This window comes from Symphalangus syndactylus, chromosome 3 (assembly GCF_028878055.3).
Source record: "Symphalangus syndactylus isolate Jambi chromosome 3, NHGRI_mSymSyn1-v2.1_pri, whole genome shotgun sequence".
Lineage (NCBI taxonomy): Eukaryota > Metazoa > Chordata > Mammalia > Primates > Hylobatidae > Symphalangus > Symphalangus syndactylus.
This window is the reverse complement of record NC_072425.2, coordinates 71,387,095-71,406,792: the sequence shown is the minus strand read 5'-3', so window position 1 is coordinate 71,406,792 and position 19,698 is coordinate 71,387,095. Positions and strand designations below refer to the sequence as shown.

Sequence of the window (19,698 nt, the reverse complement as noted above, 5' to 3'; positions counted from 1 at the left end):
TTGGTAAAATAAAGAAGCAAAGGAGCCTTCTCTCAGCCCCAGAGAACTGTCTCTTCTGGCCCTTGTCCTGGGCAGAACTCTGAATCTTCACTTCCTAACCTAGGATTAGCTAGGACTCACAGAGGGAAAGTCTGATCCTATAATCTCACAGACATTCATATTATTAGTTTCCAAAATGTGGGATATTCATTTTTATTTATCATCATCTTGTTATGCCAAAATTATATAAGCAAGCATTCATCTTGATTTGTTCTGGTTCTCTCAAGCTATTGCTATTTCGTTTCACTGCCAGAGATCGAGTCCCTAACGGCATACTCTGTGTTTCAGGCAATATAGTAGATATTTCTGAATTATTAATTTTGACACAAACCATGGAACAGGCATTAGTACTAATCTTTTTTTTTTTTTGAGACAGAGTCTCATTCTGTCATCTAGGCTGGAGTGCAGTGGCACCATCTCAGCTCATGGCAACCTCTGCCTCCCAGGTTCAAGCATTTCTCCTGCCTCAGACTCCTGAGTAGCTGGGACTACAGGCATGTGCCATCACACCTGGATAATTTTTGTGTTTTTAGTAGAGACGGGGTTTCACCATGTTGGCCAGGCTGGTCTCGAACTCCTGAGCTCAAGTGATCCACCCACCTCAGGCTCCCAAGATGCTGTGATTACAGGCATGAGCCACCATGCCCGGCCTAGTACTAAGTTTTCACAGAAAAAGAGGCTCAGAAAGATGAACATGCCCAAGATAGTCTTCAGGTAAGGCTTACTGCAGAGTTAAAATCTACATCAAACTCAACTCAAAACTTATGTAGTTTCCATATGGCAATGGTTTCAACAGTATATGCCTTAATTTAAAAGAAATTCTAGCAGCATGTCAAAATATAAAGTTGTGTTTGTAGTACGTTCCAAAGTTATTCCATTCAGAAAATCAATTTCAGGTAGGTTAAAGACCTTCATAAGAAAAGTCAAACCTTAGATGTTTAGAAGAATAAAGAAAAATTTCTTAAACAAGATACTGAAAATGCAGTCCATAAGAAAACAATTCATTTTCTACATTGAAATGGTAAATTTCTGCTCAAAAAAAGGCATAATAGACAAAAGCTAAAGAAGCCATAGAGTGAAAAATGATATTTGGAACACATAGAGCAGACAGAGGAGTAGTATCCAGAATTAAGAAGACTTTATTCAACTTGATAAGGAAAAAGTCACTGATCTCCATCCCAATAAATGGGAAAGGCTTATAAATAGGTGAAAATATGAAGGGCCAACAAGCATAAAAAGGTACCTACCTCAGTAATAACCAGTGACATACATATTAAAGCAACCTAAAATACCATTTTGCACATAGTAGGTTGGCAAACAATCTACAATTTACAAATAGGTCAATACAAATAGTGCTAAGTATTTGGAGAAATAAGAACTTACATTCACTCTGATTGGGTATGTAAATATGAAGAAACATTTGAAAATGTTTAATAAACTTGAAGATTACTTGCTTGAGATTTAGCAATTCCATTAGAGAAATCCTCACACATATGCAGAAGAAGGCATGCATTATCCATTCCAGCTTTTTTTAAAAGTGAAAAACTAGAAACAACCCAATGTTCATAAATAAGATGCTAGATATACATAATTATGTTGTAGTCATATAATAGAATTCAGTAGTATAAACAAGTATGCTAGTGTTACATAAATCAACATGAATACATTGCTGAAACATTCAGTAAAAAAAGTAAATTGCAGAAGTACATATGGAGCAAGATACGATAATATATATATACATATATATGTATATATATATATTTTTTGAGACGGAGTCTTGCTCTTGTCGCTCAGGCTGGAGTGCAGTTGCATGATCTTGGCTCACTGCAACCTCTGCCTTCTGGGTTCAAGCGATTCTCCTCCCTCAGCCTCCTGAGTAGCTAGGATTACAAATGCCTGCCACCACGCCCAGCCTTTTTTGTACTTTTAGTAGAGACAGGGTTTTGCCATTTTGGCCAGGCTGGTCTCGAACTCCTGATCTCAGGCGATCCGCCCACCTCAGCCTCCCAAAGTGCTGAGATTACAGGCATGAGTCACCGTGCCCAGCATACGTAATTTTTTTTAACACCTGAAAAATCATGCTATGTTTTGGGTGGACATATTCAAGTGTTTATACTATGGGAATAAATGCTTACATGAGGATGATAAACACAAAATCCAGTATTCTGTGGAGAAAGATTTAAGATGGGGAAGGTATCACAGAGTTTCAATGATATAATATATAATTTCATAGAATTTGATGATGAGTTGAAGGCTGTTCATCACGTTTTTTATTCTAGTTTTCTCTATGTTTGAAATATTCCAAACTAAAATTTAAAACTGAAGTGTGATAATGCATGCAGATGGTTAATATTTCCTGCCATTTAATGATTGTTGTGGAAGTTTATTTTTTGGAATGAAGGGATAATATATTACAAATAGCAAATGTAAAATACTGCATGTACACTTTTATTGATTTTGTTAAAAATATAGGAAAAGAGAAAGATGTAGCAATGTGTTGTAAATAGAATGCTGACAAAACTATGATTTTTTTCAAAAAACGTAATACTATAAATACAGTACTATATTTAGAGCATAAGCCTAATACAGAGCATATTGTGTTTATTTAAGATTATACATTCCCTTCACATCTGTGAACCCAAAACATTACCATCATGTAAATGGTAAAGAAATGTTTAAGGGTGGCAAGTATCTGTCATAAAGCTGGTAGAGCTGGTCCAGAGGGAGAGTGAATACTCAGACTCAGACTAGACAACCGAACTGTGAGTTGAAACTGCAGGATATAGCAGTTTTGCATTAATTAAATGAAAACAAAAGCTGGCAACTGAGAATACAGGAAGACAAAAAACTGTAAGTACAAAACCTTAGATGTCTGAGATTATTCATTGATTCGTCAAGAAACTGCATACATACAAAACACTTTTATTTCATGTTAATGAGTGTTTTCAGGCCCCTAGTCTAAGCCAGGCACTTTGGGTGCCAAGCATAAAAAAAATGACTAAAATATTACCCCTAAGTTGCAGAACTCCTTAGAGTAGACATAAATAATGATAATACAATTGTATATATATATATATATATGCATTTATATACACAGATACCTCTACATAATGTGTATATATAGTCATACAGTTACATACACATATTTTAGTTGTTCTAAGACTGGTCATAAATATTCAAGCTTCCTTCTACTCTCCTTACACATATAGATGGGGTATGCTGCAATAACCTCCTTTTGTAAAACAGACCTTGACGTTGATAGAGTAGGGCTGGGCTTCTGGCTGAATCCCACCCTTAAGCCTGGAACCTTGGCCCCAAGTGAAAACAGCTGACCCCATTTTTCCACCCAAATGTTGCCTTTTTGGCCTGCCCCACCCCTATCCTGTGCCAATAAAAGACTTCAGCTGGCAGAGCAACACAAGCAGCTGAGCATCAAGTATACAAGCAGCTGAGTGGCGAGCAGAGAAGCAACTGAGCATCAGAGACAACACATAAACGTGGCTAACTTCAGACAGTGCAGCTTCGGAGATGGGCCCAGCCGGAGATGGCTGGGTTTAAGGGAAAGATCACCTTCCCATTCCCTTCCCAGCCTCCCTTTCCACCGAAAGCCACCCACCGCTCAATAAAGTCTTCTGCATTCATCACCTTTCAGTTTGTGTGACCTGATTCTTCCTGGATGCCGGACAAGAACCTGGGCGCCAAGAGGACAGAAGCTGCCACTGTGACCTTCCACTGAGCTGGTTGACACTTGGCAGTCCCCAGACTGCAGAGCTGAAAGAGCATTGGTTGAAACATGGTTTGACACCATTGTGGGGCCCACACAGAGCCTGCCTCCTCCAGAGAGGAGTGACTAGCCAGTTCTAGAGTTCATTCACTCTGGTTCCCTCATTCTGTTGCTCGCATGCTTCTTCCTGCAAGGAGTGGCCAGTGGCAGCCTGAGTGAAACGAGCCATTTCAGTTCCTACTGGCGAAGGGGGTCGAGGGAATTATACCACCTCAACATGATGGATGCTTTTTCTTTGATAAGTGTATTTGTATAGCTCTACCAATTTACCTCTTTTCACAGATGGTCACTTTTCTAGAGTCTTCATTCCTTGACTCCCCTATGCCAACTTCACCTAGCTTACACTATTTCCTAGCATTCCATACTTGCAGTCCTCATTGGGCCTCAGTGTGCCTCTTACTGTTCTGCCTAGCATTTTGACTTTCATCTGTCTGTTTAGCATTGCTAAAGGCTTTTGCCATCTCAGAGTAGGTGAAAACAGGGTAGTTTGGAAATCCAGCAGATTAGGAAGAGAATTTAACATATTTGAAAGGCAGAATGTCACCTATTGTCCTAGCAGTACTTAGCTAAGTGGCTTAAATGTAAAGTCATTGAACATGTACTGGATAATTCATGACCATTTAAAATATTTATTGATTGGCAATCTACTTCACTAGGCGTTTGTGGGTCATAGAATAGTATTGCTTGTAAAGGCTTTCGAAAGGTAAAATTGCTATGAGCAGTGAAATGATTTAGAAGATGGTATCTCTTTATTTAACAATTGATATGGTTTGAATGTATGTCTCCTCCAAATCTCATGTTGAAATGTAATCCTCAGTGTTGGAGGTGGAGCCTGGTGGGAGGAGTTTTCATCATTGGAGCAGATCTCTCATGAATGGCTTGGTACCATTTACGTGGTGATGATGAGAGCTGGTTGTTGAAAGGAGCTTGCAAGAGAAGGGATTAAGATGGTGGATACGAGGCAGGACTAGCTAGCAGCTCCCTCTCAGATGGACACACCAGTGTGTGGAGACTCATATCATGGACGTTTGCTCCAAAAACTATTGCAGAACATACCAGCAAAGCTAAGAGAATCCATAGACCTTTTGAAGGAACTGGATCACTGCTGGAGGCTGCGTGAGACACTGAAAAACTGTGAGTCGGCTTGCTTTCTCAACAGGGAGGTGCTGGTCTGGAGCAAGTTCTCAGCCCTGGTAACTGGCTGCCTGGAAATAGACTCAGCGCTGTTGGGGGGCACAGTGGGAGTGAGACTGGCCTTTAGGACTGTGGGCTGTGTTGGAACAGAGTGAAGCCTGTGACTACCGGCTTTTTCCGACTTCCCTGGTGACATACATGACTCAGCAGAGGCAGCCATAATTCCCATGGAAGTATAACTCCCTTGGTCTGGGAATCACACCCCCATTCCCCACAGCAGCCACAGCAAGCCCTGCCCAAGGAAAGGCTGAGCTCAGACATGCCTATCTCTTCCCCTTCCTGGTAGTCTTTCTCTAGCCACCCTGGTAGCTGAAGTCGTAATCTGGAGCTCTATGGCTCTGCCCACTGCCTGAGAAACCTGAATACTTAACCAGGTGTTCCTAGGGCAAGTCTGCATCCTCCCTGTAGGACCACAGCTGATACACTCTTGAAAGCGCCACCTCCTGGCTGGAGGCTAACCAACACAAAACCAGTGCACTAAACAAAAACACGACACAAACTCAAGAGTCCACTTAACTCCCCTGCTGCCTCCATCAGAGCAGGTAGTGGTATCCAGGGCTGCAAGACCTGAAGACACATCACATCACAGGACTCTTTGCAGATACTCTCCAGTAACAGCCTGGAGCCCAGTAGCTCAACTGGGTGGCTAGAACCAGAAGAGTAAAAAGAATCACTGTAGTTTGGCTCCTAGGGAGCCACATCCCTTGAGGAAGGGGGAGAACGCCACATAGAGGGAGCATCCTGTGGGACAAAAGAATCTGAACAGCAGCGCTTGAATCCCAGATCTTCCCTCTGACATATTCTACCCCAGACTATGAGAAGGAACCAGAAAAACATTCTGGTAATATGACAAAACAAGGTTCTTTAATACCCCCAAAGGATCATACCAGCTCACCAGCAATGGATCCCAACCAAGATGAAATCTCTGAAGTGCCAGAGAAAGAATCAAGGAGGCACCAGAGAAAGGCAAAGTCGAACTTAAAGAAATAAAAAGCATGATACAGCATATGAAAGGAAAAGTCTTCACGCAAATAGAGAGTATAAATAAAAACAACCATAACTTCTAGTCAAGGAGACACTTAGAGAAATGCAAAATGCACTGGAAAACCTCAGAAATGGAACCAAACAAGCGGAAGAAAGAACCTCAGAGCTCGAACATAAAGCTTTTGAATTAACCCAATCCATCAAAGACAGAGAAAAAAGAATTTTAAAAAATGAACAAAGCCTCCAGGAATTTTGGGACTATGTTAAATGTCCAAACCTAAGAATAATTGGTGTTCCTGAGGAAGATGAGATATCTGAAAGTTTATCCCAGGGGATAAACAAGGAAAACAAGGGGATAAGCAAGGAAAAGTTGTTGAGGGGATAAACAAGGAAAACTTCCCCAGCCTTGCTAGAGATCTAAACATCCAAATACAAGAAGCTCCAAGAACACCTGAGAAATTAACCACAAAAAGATCATTGCTTAGGCACATAGTCATCAGGCGATCTAAAGTCAAGATAAAGGAAACAATCTTAAGAGCTGTGAGACAAAAGTATCAGGTAACCTATAAAGAAAAATCTATCAGATTAACAGCAGATTTCTCAGCAGAAACCCTAAAAGCTAGAAGGGACTGTGGTCCTATTTTTAGCCTCCTTAAACAAAACAATTATCAGCCAATAATTTTGTATACAGTGAAACTAAACTTTGTAAATGAAGGAAAGACACAGTCTTTTCTAGAAAAACAAATCCTGAGAGAATGTGCCACTACAAGAACTGTTAAAAGGAGCTCTAAATCTTGAAACAAATCCTCAAAATACATCAAAATAGAACCTCCTCAAGGCGTAAATCTCATAGGACCTGTATAAAAATAATGCAGTGAAAAAAACCAAGGTATTCAGGCAGCAAATAATATCATGAATAGAATAGTACTTCACATCTCAATACCAACTCTGAATGTAAATGGCCTAAATGCGCCACTTAAAATATACAGAACTGCAGAATGGATAAGAACTCACCAATTAAGTTTCTGCTGTCTTCAGAAGACTCATCTAACACATAAAGGACTCACATAAACTTAAGGTAAAGGGCTGGAAAGAGATATTCCATGCAAATGGACAGCAAAAGTTAGCAGGAGTAGCTATTCTTATATCAGACAAAACAAACTTTAAAGCAACAGCAGTTAAAAAGACAAAGAGGGACATTATATAATGATAAAAGGACTAGTCCAACAGGCAAATATCGCAATTCTAAATATATATGCACTTAATACTGGAGCTCCCAAATTTATACAACAATTACTACTAGACCTAATAGATGAGATAGATGGCAACACAATAATAGTGGGGGACTTCAATACTCCACTGACAGCACTAGACAGGTCATTAAGATAGAAAGTCAACAAAGAAACAATGAAATTAAAGTATATCCTAGAACAAATGGACTTAACAGATACTTATAGAACATTCTACCCAACAACTGCAGAATATACATTCTATTCATCAGCACATGGAACATTCTGTAAGATAGACCACATGATAGGCCACAAAACCAGTCTCAGTAAATTTAAGAAGTTCAAAATTATATCAAGTATTCTCTTAGACCACAGTAAAATAAAATTGGAAATCAATTCCAAAAGGAATCCTCGATACCATACAAGTATATGGAAATTAAATAACCTGCTCCTAAATGATCTTTGGGTCAACAACAAAATCAAGATGGAAATTAAAAAATTGTTTGAACTGAATGATGGTAGTGACACCACCTATCAAACCTCCATGATACAGCAAAAGAGGTGTTAACAGGAAAGTTCATAGCATTAAATGCCTACATCAGAAAGTCTGAAAAAGCACAAATAGAAAATCTAAGGTCACACCTCACAGAACTGGAGAAAGAAGAACAATCCAAACCCAAACCCAGAAGAAGAAAAGAAACAACAAAGATCAGAGCAGGACTAAATTAAATTGAAACAACAACAAAATAAAATACAAAAGACAAACAAAACAAAAAGCTGGTTCTTTGAAAAGATAAATAAAACTGATTTACCATTAGCAAGATTAACCAAGAAAAGGAGAGATGATCCAAATAAGCTCAATTGGAAAGGAAATGGGAGATATTACAGCTAATACCACAGAAATACAAAAGATTATTCAAGACTACTAGGAACACCTTTATGCACATAAACTAGAAAACTTAGAGGAGATGAGTAAGTTCCTGGAAATATACAACTATACAACCCTCCTAGATTAAACCAGGAAGATATAGTATCTCCAAGCAGACCAATAACAAGCAGTAAGATTGAAATGGCAATAAAAAAAAATGCCAACAAAAAAAGTCCAGGACCAGATGGATTCATAGTTGAATTCTATTAGACATTCAAAGAGGAATTGGTACAAATCCTATTGATACTATTCCAAAAGACAGAGAAAAAGGGAATCCTTCCTAAATCATTCTATGAAACCAGTATCATCCTAATACCAAAACCAGGAAAGGACATAACAAAATAAGAAAACTAAAGGCCAATATCCATGATTATAATAGATGCAAAAATCCTCAACAAAATACTAGCAAACCAAATCCAACAGCATATCAAAAAGACAATCCACCATGATCAAATGGGTTTCATACCAGGGATGCAGGGAAAATTTAACATAGATAAATCAATAAATGAGATACACCACATAAACAGAATTAAAAACAAAAATCACATGATCATCTCAATAGACACAAACAATCATTTGACAAACTCCAGCATCCCTTTATGACTAAAACCCCCAGCAAAATTGGCATAGAAGTGACATATCTTGAGGTCATAAAAGCCTTCTATGACAAACCCACAGCCAACATTATAATGAATGGGGAAATGTTGAAAGCATTCCCCCTGAGAACTAGAACAAGACAAGGATGCCCATTTTCACCACTTCTATTCGACACAGTGCTGAGGTCCTAGCCAGAGCAATCAGACAAGAGAAAGAAAAAAAGGGCATCCAAATTGGTGAAGAGAAATCAAACTGTTGCTGTTTGCTCATTATATGATCATATACCTATAAAACCCTAAAGACTCATCTGAAAAGCTCCTAGAACTGGTAAATGAATTTAGCAAAGTTTCAGGATACAAAATTAATGTACACAAATCAGTAGTTCTGCTATACACCAAGAGCAACCAAGCTGAGAATCAAATCAAGAACTCAACCCCTTTCGCAACAGCTACACAAAAAATAAAATACTTACGAATATACCCAACCAAGGACGTGAAAGACATCTACAAGGAAAACTAAGAAACACTACTGAAAGAAATCATAGACGACACAAACAAATGGAAACACATCTCATGCTCATGGATGGGTAGAATCAATATTGTAAAAATGACCATACTGCCAAAAGCAATCTACAAATTCAATAAAATCCCTATCAAAATATCACTATCGTTCCTCACAGAACTAGAAAAAAACATCGTAAAATTCATATGGAACCAAAAAAGAGCCTGCATATCCAAAGCAAGAATAAACAAAAAGAACAAATCTGGAGACATCACATTACCCGACCTCAAACTATACTATAAGGCCATAGTCACCAAATAGCATAGTAGTGGTATAAAAATAGGCACACAGACCAATATAATAAAATAGAGAACCCAGAAATAAACCCAAATACTTATAGTCAACTGGACTTCGACAAAGCAAACAAAAACATAAAGTGGGAAATGGACACCCTATTCAGCAAATGTTGCTGGGATAATTGGCAAGCCACATGTAGAAGAATGAAACTGGATCCTCATTTCTCACTCTACAAAAATCAAGATGGATCAAAGACTTAAATCTAAGACTTGAAGCCATAATGATTCTAGAAGATGAGGTTGGAAAAAAAAACCTTCTGGACATTGGCTTAGGCAAAGACTTCATGACCAAGAACCCAAAAGAAATGCAACTAAAATAAAAATAAATAGATGGGACTTAATTAAACTAAAAAGCTCCGTACAGCAAACGAAATAATCAGTAGATTTAACAGACAACCCACAGAGTGGGAGAAAACCTTCACAATCTATACAGCTGACAAAGGACTAATGTCCAGAATCTGCAAATAACTCAAACCAATCAGCAAGAAAAAACAAACAATCCCATCAAAAAGTGGGCTAAAGAATGAATAGACAATTCTCAAAAGAAGATATACAAATGACCAAAACAAGCATATGGAAAAATGTTCAACATCACTAATTATCAGGGAAATGCAAATCAAAACCACAGTGTAATACCACTTCACTCCTGCAAGAATGGCCATAAATAAAAAATCAAAAAATGATAGCTGTTAGTGGGGATGCAGTGAAAAGGAAACACTTTTATACTGTTGGTGGGAATGTAAACTAGTACAACCATCATGGAAAACAGTGTGGAGATTCCTTAAAGAACTAAAAGTAGATCTACCATTTGATCCAGCAATCCCACTACTGAGTATCTACGCAGAGGGAAGGAAGTCATTATATGAAAAAGATATTGCACACACATGTTTATAGCAGCACAATTTGCAGTTGCAAAAACATGGAACTAGCCCAAATGCCAATCAATCAATGAGTGGATAAAGAAAATGTGATACACAGACAGACAGACACACACACACACACATCATGGAATACTACTCAGCCATAGAAAGGAATGAAATGACATTTGCAGCAACCTGGATGGAATTGGAGGCTTATTCTAAATGAAGTAAATCAGGAATGGAAAATCAAACATCATATGTTCTCACTTATCTGTGGGAGCTAAGCTATGAGGAAGCAAAGGCATAAGAATGATACATTGGACTTTGGGGCTCAGGGGAAAAAGTTGGGGGTGGCGAGGAATAACAGACTACATGTTGGGTACAGTGTACACTGCTCAGGTGATGAGTGCACCAAAATCTCAGAAATCACCACTAAAGAACTTATTCATGTAACCAAACACCAACTGTCCCCCCAAAACCTGTTGAGATAGAAAATAAATAAATCAAAAATAAATAAATAAAAATACACATTAAAAAATAAAAAAATAGAGGAGATTGCCACCTCCTCCTTGCTCTCTCTTGCTCTCTCTCGTCTTATGATGCACCAGCTTCCCTTTTGCCTTCAGCCATGATTGTAAGCTTCCTGAGACCTTCACCAGGAGGAGAGGCAGATGCCATGCTTTCTGTACACCCTGCAGAACTGTGAGCCAATTAAATCTCTTCTATTTACAAATTAAATAAAAGAGTTTTGTAGTTTTAGATATTCCTTTATAGCAATGCAAACAGACTAATACAGCAATATTCTTAGTTTACATAATGGAATCGAGTGCATGAAAGTATTATTTGAAGCAGGTGTAATATTAGCCATTGGCTTTGATATAACAACCAAAGATGTTGTTTCTCCTGGGCTATTGGACAACATATATATGAAGTCCATTATCCTATAAATACAAAGTTGCTGTTTGCATTTTAGTTATAAATTTTTATAAATGATTCCCTCTATTTAAGGAAAATTAACTTGCTCACTTCTCCTATTATTGCTTCCAGCTCTGTACTACACACACAGACACCTGTGTTGGGAATCTTTTTATTAAAATATACATACAGAAAAGCATACAAAACATAACTATATAGCTTGATGAATTTTTACAAGCTGAGAACTACCAGCATCCCAGAACCCCTGTCCTCTGATTCCCCTTACAGTCTCTGGTTGCCATGCTCCAAAGACAGCCATTATCCTGACCTCCAATGCCTATAGTTTAGCTTGTTTTTTGATTGTATATAAAGGGAAGTAAACAACACATTATCTTTGTGCCTGACTTCTTTTGTGCCACACTGCATTTGAAGATCCATCCATGTTGTGTTTGCAAGACCTGTTTCCATGTTGCATAGTTGCATTTCATTTATTCTCATTGTTGTAGAGTGTTCCGTTAGGTGAATATAGCAGTTTATGAGTTTGTTCTGCTACTAGTAATCACTTGGACAGTTTCTAGTTTGGTTCTATTATGAATAGTGCTGCTTGTGCATTCTTGTGCACATTCTTTGGTGAACATTCTTTGGTACACATTTCTGTTGACCATATGAACCTAAGACTGGAACCGCTGAGTCACGAACATTCATTTGTTTAATTTTTGAACTACCAGCTAGTTTTTCAGCGTTGTTGTACCAATTTACACTCCTACCAGTGCCATAAAACAGCTCTCTGGTTGTTCCACACCTTCTTCAACATTTGATATTTTCTGTCTTTCCCATTTTAGCCACTTTGATGGAAAACATATCCTTATTAAAGACACAGATCATGAAAAACATCCCTGACCTGATACCTTAAGTGAACTCAACTTTGGCAATGTTAGCTAGTTTATTCTTTCTTAATGACATGCATCTGGGACAGATTGAGTGCATTCATCCACTGAAGTCCTTCAAAAGTTAATGATCTCCCATTCTTCCCCACCTCCTACCAAATACAAATGATATTAGCTCACAGTTACCATGGCCCCCTGAGAAAGCTGTTTTACCAGTACTTCTTTTTTATAGTTCCTTTCAGTAGAGATGCTATGGGATTTTCTCCATTAATCAGATCAAACCCTACATTTAAAATACATTTCAGTTATTACAATGTCTATATTTTGTTCATAATTTAAGAGTCATCTAAGAGTAGTAACTTATGTTTATCTTGTGGCATGCCACTTTTATGTTTTCCAGAATCTTATTTTTCATTGCCATGATTGGACTGAAAAACAGGATGTTTTTTTCTATTGACTCACATTTCTAAAATTCCTTCTTGGTCAAAAGTGCAAGTCTGTTGACCCTTTCAACTTTTGTTTGAAAGGGACATTTTTGAGTTCTTATTAATTATTTTTCATTGCCTTTGTGTTTCTTTTGCTCTGTTTTACTCTATCTTTTCAAATGAGTACCATTCTGCTTCTTATTTACTTATTTTTAAAATAAAGAATTGGAGTGATTTTTCATGCTTTTCTAGAAGTATCATTTCATTAGAAATGAAAGCTTAAGTGCTAATTGTAAAATAGTTTTATTGATAAAATTTGTAATTTCTCTTTCTGTTGCTTACACAGTTTGATAATCCTATGAATTCTACAGAAGGAATTCACATGTAATGATCCTTTAATAACTAGTGCCCCAGAAAAATAAACTTATTCTACACTTAATTTAATTTTCAACACTTTAAATATCTTTAAATTTGTTTCTTCGTTTTGTTTCTGGTATCTTTTGCCTTGCAGAAATATATAATTTTAAAAGAGCCAAATATATCTAGCTTTTCCTTTATGGTTTCTGTGATTTCTGTCATACTTGGGAATATCTTTCCCATCTCAAATTTATACAAATAGCCTTCTAAATTTTCTTTCAATATTTTTCTTAGAGCAAGGATTCATTTTTCTTCCACATGGATAATCAAACATACAAGCATCATTTACTAAATTAGACACTCTCACTAAGTTCGATTAAAATCCTATAACTACTAAATCTTTCTATGGATGCTCAGGCATATATGACTAATGTATTTACCTATTCCTGTGCTAATATTATACACTTACCTTTGATTACAGTTACTTCATAGTTATTTTAGTATCTGGAAGTCTCCTACTTTGCCTTCTTGTTATTATTCAGTATTCATAAATTTCTTGACTATTTCTAGAGATATATTTTTCCACATACATTCTAGAATCACTTTATGTTGTTCAACAGAAAAGCTTATTAAGATTGTAATTTAAGTTGCATAACATTTCTATATTAATTTTAGAAGTAGTGACATTTCTATAATAGTAGTATCATTAGGAATATTTTATGTACTTCACTTGGATTTTATAAATTAACTTTTATATAAATCTTATGCTACTCTTGCTATATTTAAGTCTAAGAATTTTCATGTTTAGTCCCTATTATAGATGAATCTTTCTTTTTTTTCTTTTGCTTCAAACTTGCTATTGACAGAGAAAAAGTTACTGATTTTCTTAAGGTATACAAAGTTAATTCTAAGGCTTTTCAAGAGCTACTGGAAAGAGGCGGAGACATCTTTATTCCTGGAACAGAGATTTTGGCAAACATCTTATCATGAGGAGTCTGAGAATCACTCAACATGAAGGGAAGTAGAATCTAAGGGTGGAGACATGGCAGGTTCTGGAGCTATTATTTGAACTACTAGAACAAGCTATATTTGAAACCATTACCAGTTATCCTTTACATTATTCCCTATGTTCATTTAATTTACGTAGGTTTAGGCCAGGAACAGTGGCTCATGCTTGTAATCCCAGCACTTTGGGAGGCTGAGGTGGGCAGATCACCTGAGGTCAGGAGTTCAAGACCAGCCTGGCAAACATGGTGAAACCCCATCTCTACTAAAAAAAAAAAAAAGAAGAAAAATTAGCTGGGTGTGGTGGTGTGTGCCTGTAATCCCAGCTACTCAGGAGGCTGAGGCAGGAGAATCACTTGAACCTGGGAGGCAGAGATTGCAGTGAGCCGAGATGGTGCCATTGCACTCCAGCCTGGGCAACAAGAGCAAAACTCCGTCTTAAAAAAAAAAAAATTAAGTAGGTTTAAATAGGTCTTATTCTTCATTGTTTACCAAATAAGATGGTATGGAAATTTGAATTTGGCTTCCCCAGATAATTCTTATGCTAGTAATCTTCAGAAAAAATACCAGGACCAATACACTCTATTACTATCATGAGGATATAATGAAAAATAATTTAATGGTATAGAGTTGACCATAAGAGAGTTGCTTCAATGTTATCAGAGATGTATAGGATAAAGCTGAAATTGCTTCATTAAAGAGCTGAATTTTAATAGTTACTGATATAATAAAAGTATAGAAGGCTCTAAATGCAAAACTATAAAAATGAAATAAAGTAATTTTGTGAAAGGAAGATGAAGAATATTTATTCTATTGCTTACGAAATATAAACATATCAAATTTATATTATGTATCAAATTTATGTTATGTATCAAATTTACATAATATGGATTTGATATATTTATATTTCTCTTCCAATGGAGAACTTAGAAATTCACTAGGCAATCATTACTTTATTCAAGGCAATTTTATGAATTAAACAAGATGCTAATTATACTATCAATAGTGTAACTGTGCTTTTTGACTCAAAGAAAATATAACTTGAACCCACAATGATGTGAAGTTTCTTCTATATAGATCTTTGTTTATCCTGCTGATTTGTTTCCTCATTATTGGCTTCTTAAGAAATTATTGCTCAATTCTGATTTTGTTTGTGTTTCAGTTTTAAAGTCACATTGAGACCAATGAACATCTTTCAAGTATTTGATTATATTTGTGATTATATGTAGGGAACTTCTTTTCTTTCTGTTGAAAAATGATTGGGACTCAAATAAAAGTAGAACTGACCATGTATCACTCAGGGTGCCATAACATAACTTCTGCATCATTGGTCAATTCGTTTATTCAGTCTTTCATTTCACTCCACACCCGTATGGAGTGACTATGATGCAGACATTTTTATATACACAGCAGAAACATCACTGGAAAAAATAGACAAAAGTTCTTGCTCTCAAGTAACTTAGAATCTGAGAAGGAAAGATATCAAATAAACCTTAAACAAATATAAATACACTACAGATATATAAATTATGTAAAGTGGTGGTAAGTGCTATGTGAACTAGAGTAGGGGGGATAGAGAATGATAGTGGAGAAGAGGAAGGATGCCCTTTCATATGAGAGTCAAGAAAATATCTGATAAGGTGACATTTATTCATGGAGTTGTAGTGAAGGAGAAATAAAAATGGATATCTAAGGGAAACACCTTCCAGGCAAGTAAGGACCCTGAGACAAGAATATTCTAAGTATATTCAAGGAATAGCAAGAAGGTCTAAAGGGCAGGATATGATATTCATTTTAAAAGTTTGCTCTGTTTGCATATGAGAATAGATTGTAGAAAAGCAAGTGTAAAAGGCTATTACACACTTGCAAGATGTTTACTGAGAGATGATATTCAGTTTAGTTTGCTGGCATGGATCAGGGTTTAGAAAAGAGAATGAACCTGGAGGGACAATTTGAAGATATTCAGAATGACTCTGCAGATTTTGCTTGAGTAACTAGAACTATATGAAGATCAGGTATGTGTGTGTGGGTGTGGGTGTTTGTGTGTGTGTGTGTGTGTGTGAGAGAGTGTGTATTGAAAAGGCGTAGATTGAAATAAATCAAAGTCCAGTTTAAATTTAAGATGGCAACTTGACAGTAGATGTAAGCCAAAAAATGTATAAGTCAGGTGTATCCAGGAGATGCTGGGACTAAAGATATAATCTTAGGAATTTTAAGCATATAGTTGGTATTTAAATACTTGGAATCGGATGAAGTCACCTACACAATGAGTACAGATGGAGAAGAGTTTATGAAGATGAAGAGAAATCAGCAAAGGGGAGAGCAAATAATTTTTTTTCCCAAAAGAAAGGGAGTCATTAGTTATATCAAAAGCTGTTAATAGCTGAAGCAAGGTGATTATGGAGAAATGACACTGAATTTTTCAGTGTAGAAGTCATTAATGACCTTGACAAGATCAGTGTATGAAAAACATTTTCTGTTTCAGTGGGCAACTAAACATAGTCTGACAACTCTTTTAGGGTATCAGATTCTACCCCTGCTGGTTGTCTTTGAGCTATTTTGCAAATCTTTGTAAGTGGTAGGTAACAAACAAATTCTGACTTGTCTGGTAGTGACATTAATTGACTTTCTGTGTCCAGTTTGGTAGTGATCTAAATTAATGTGGAAAAATCAGTTTTGTCTGCTTTTCCAATTAATTTCAACATTCTGTGCTCTAGATAAATTGGTGCTGTTTGACTTTTCCTTTGAATCAGTTATAATACCTCCCTGGCTCCCTCATATTATGTGAGTAAAATTATTTAACACATGTTCATTTTCATATCTGAATGAGGGTCATGATTTCACCTTTTTCTGAAAATTATCTTTTTAACATTAACGTTGGTGTGGTGATGTAGGCAAAAGACTGGCTCAGATGTACTTGACAGAAAATGGAAAATGGGGTCAAGATGGTTGATTTGATATTCAGAAAAACCTTTTTTGGTAAAGCACATTGAAAAATCTCAACACAATTTAACAATTTTTAAAATTATGGTAGGAAAGTAAAAACAAGGAAATCTAGAAGCTTGATATAAGAAGGCAATCCAGGCCTGGCATGGTGGCTCGTGCTGGCAATCCCAGAACTTTGGGAGGCCGAGGTGGACGGATCACTTGAGGCTAGGAGTTTGAGATCAGCCTGGCCAACATGGCAAAACCCTGTCTCTACTAAAAATACAATTATTAGCCAGGTGTGGTGGTGCACGCCTATAATGTCAGCTACTTTGGAGGCTGAGGCACAAAAATCACTTGAACTGGGAGGCGGAGTTTGCAGTGCGCAGAGATTGCATTCCAGCCTGGGCGATAGAATGACACTCTTTCACAAAAATAAATAAATAAATAAATAAATAAAATAAAATAAGAAGGCAATCCAGAGGGGTGAGTGAGTACTGGATCTGCTAATGTGAAGAGTCATGAGATGTTGGGACAGGAAACAAAGCTTGAGACTAGAGCGCTGGTAGGATCCACAGCATAATGCCGGGAGTGGCAAAATCTCAAGGGAAAAACCTGACTTTTCTTTAAAATGGAGATGTCTGAAATACTTGTCTGTCCTGAATCTAGCTCTAGATAAGCCAGAATAAAAGAACAATTATCTGCTGAGAATTTCTAACCACAAGGTGGCACACACCTTGTTTGTTGAAGAACTGAGGTACAGCAAGGTGTGGCTAGAACACTGAACCGAACGAATTGTGGTATGACCTTAGTTAGGTCTTGGCTGTCATCTCCTTGTTACCCTAACATAAAAGGTTGTGAACAATAACTTCTCTATGTCACTGGATAATTCAGTCATGAGGCTGTCTCTTGATTCCCATCATAAAAGCCCAAACATTATTCTTTTGTTGCCATGCACACTTGCAGGTACAAGGATGTTAAAATCTACGCACCCCTCCCTGATTCTTATCTTGCAAAATTTGCCTGTTACGTAATAATAATAGTTCCTTGAGTTTTTATCAAGTAGTATGTTTACCCAGAAAAGAACAGTATTTTAAAAAGATGTTCTTATACAATTCTCTCCACTTCTTGCATTTTTTATTTTCTTTGGAACAAAAATGTTATTTGCCTTTGTTGGCATGGACAGTTAGTTACATTTTTAGGGGAAAATCTCAGAATGAGAAACTAAACTTGAACTAAAATAAATATGTCTTAGTAAAAAATCTGAGAAATCAAATGTATTTATTTAAAGTAAGCTTAGATCTTTTTTTGAGCTCAAATCCCCTGATAATTCAATCTGAATTTATTTTGGTGTGCTCTCACTCACACCCATCTTATGAAAACCAAAGCATTTGGGGGTCTTTTACCCATCCGGTTACCACTGAGATGCCTTGTCTAAACTTACAAGGGCTACTGAAATCTGAGAGCCTTGGGTTTTAGTGCCATCTGGAAGCCCAGTAAACTTTGCAAAGGCTGTGAAACTCAGCCTAAACTCCAGCTCCTCAGGCATACTAGGCAGCCACACCCCTCCCACCTAACCCAAAACTCTGCTCACCTCCTGCAATGCTGTGAAGGAGCAAGCTGTAGGTTCCCTGGGAGTCTGCAGATCTCTCTTCCCATCCTGGACTTCTGGGGCATGCCTCCCCTCCCTTCTTCTCTTTTCCACAAGGCACATGTCTCCCTTTCCCCTATCTGGCATAATTCCCTCAAGGAGTGCCAGGAAGGCAGATCATCTGCTGGATAATTAGCCTTTCTGTCCTACAGCACATACCTCTTGTGAGGTTAAAAGAATGAAGGAGCTGGCTGCCTTCTTTAAGTGCACATGAATGTAAAAAAGATCCATGAAGCACAAAACACAAATTCTGTCTCGATTAGTTATGCTGATTCCCAGCTTGTAGCCTCTCCTCAAAACCTGAAAAACCTGATAAAGGAGGGCACGCTCCATCAAAACATACTGTCCAATTTGTGAGTGGTTGAAGGAGTGCCCCAAACCTCTATCGGCGGTGTGGCCTTTATAATCTTGTACTCGCAGTGTTTTATTCCTGAAATCTAAAGCTGAAGGAGAAAAATTACAAATGTCATAACTCATTTACTTAAAAATTATCTCCTTCTGTATATGCAGATGCTTCTTATTCTCTTGCAATCTTTCCAAGCCCTTTGCACTAGCTGTATTCTTTAGCACATTAAAGAAATAAAATCATTCCTTGACTTTCATGGGCAGATAAGATGGAAATGGCAAGATACTGCTGGGAGTAATAGGAAGAGAAATGTTGCTTTTGATAAGAAGCCAATAGAGCTATACCTACTTTCTTTTTTTTTTTTCTTTTTTTTTGAGACGGAGTCTCGCTCTGTCGCCCAGGCTGGATGCAGTGGCGCGATCTCGGCTCACTGCAAGCTCCGCCTCCTGAGTTCACACCATTCTCCCGCCTCAGCCTCCAGAGTAGCTGGGACTACAGGCGTGTGCCACCACGCCCGGCTAATTTTTGTTTTTTTTTTTTTTTTTTTTTTTTTTTTGTATTTTTAGTAGAGACAGGGTTTCACCGTGTTAACAGGATGGTCTCGATCTCCTGACCTCGTGATCTGCCCGCCTTGGCCTCCCAAAGTGCTGGGATTACAGGCGTGAGCCACCGCGCCTGGCCGAGCTGTACCTACTTTTTATACATGTCTTCAATG

The 19,698-nt window shown here is 37.4% G+C and overlaps 1 protein-coding gene across 2 annotated transcripts in view; it reads right to left on the bottom strand.

The window, feature by feature from the left end:
• Positions 1-18,739, bottom strand: part of ALDH1A1 (aldehyde dehydrogenase 1 family member A1) — a 180,815-nt gene extending 162,076 nt beyond the window's left edge. The window contains exon 1 of one of the 2 annotated variants that reach the window (XM_055272247.2): positions 18,581-18,739. In XM_055272247.2, coding sequence (XP_055128222.1) covers positions 18,581-18,724 — 144 coding nt within the window. In that variant the 5' untranslated portion in view covers positions 18,725-18,739. The remainder of the gene's footprint in view (positions 1-18,580) is intronic. The other variant, XM_055272248.1, reaches the window with a different exon arrangement.
• Positions 18,740-19,698: the final 959 nt, after the last annotated feature.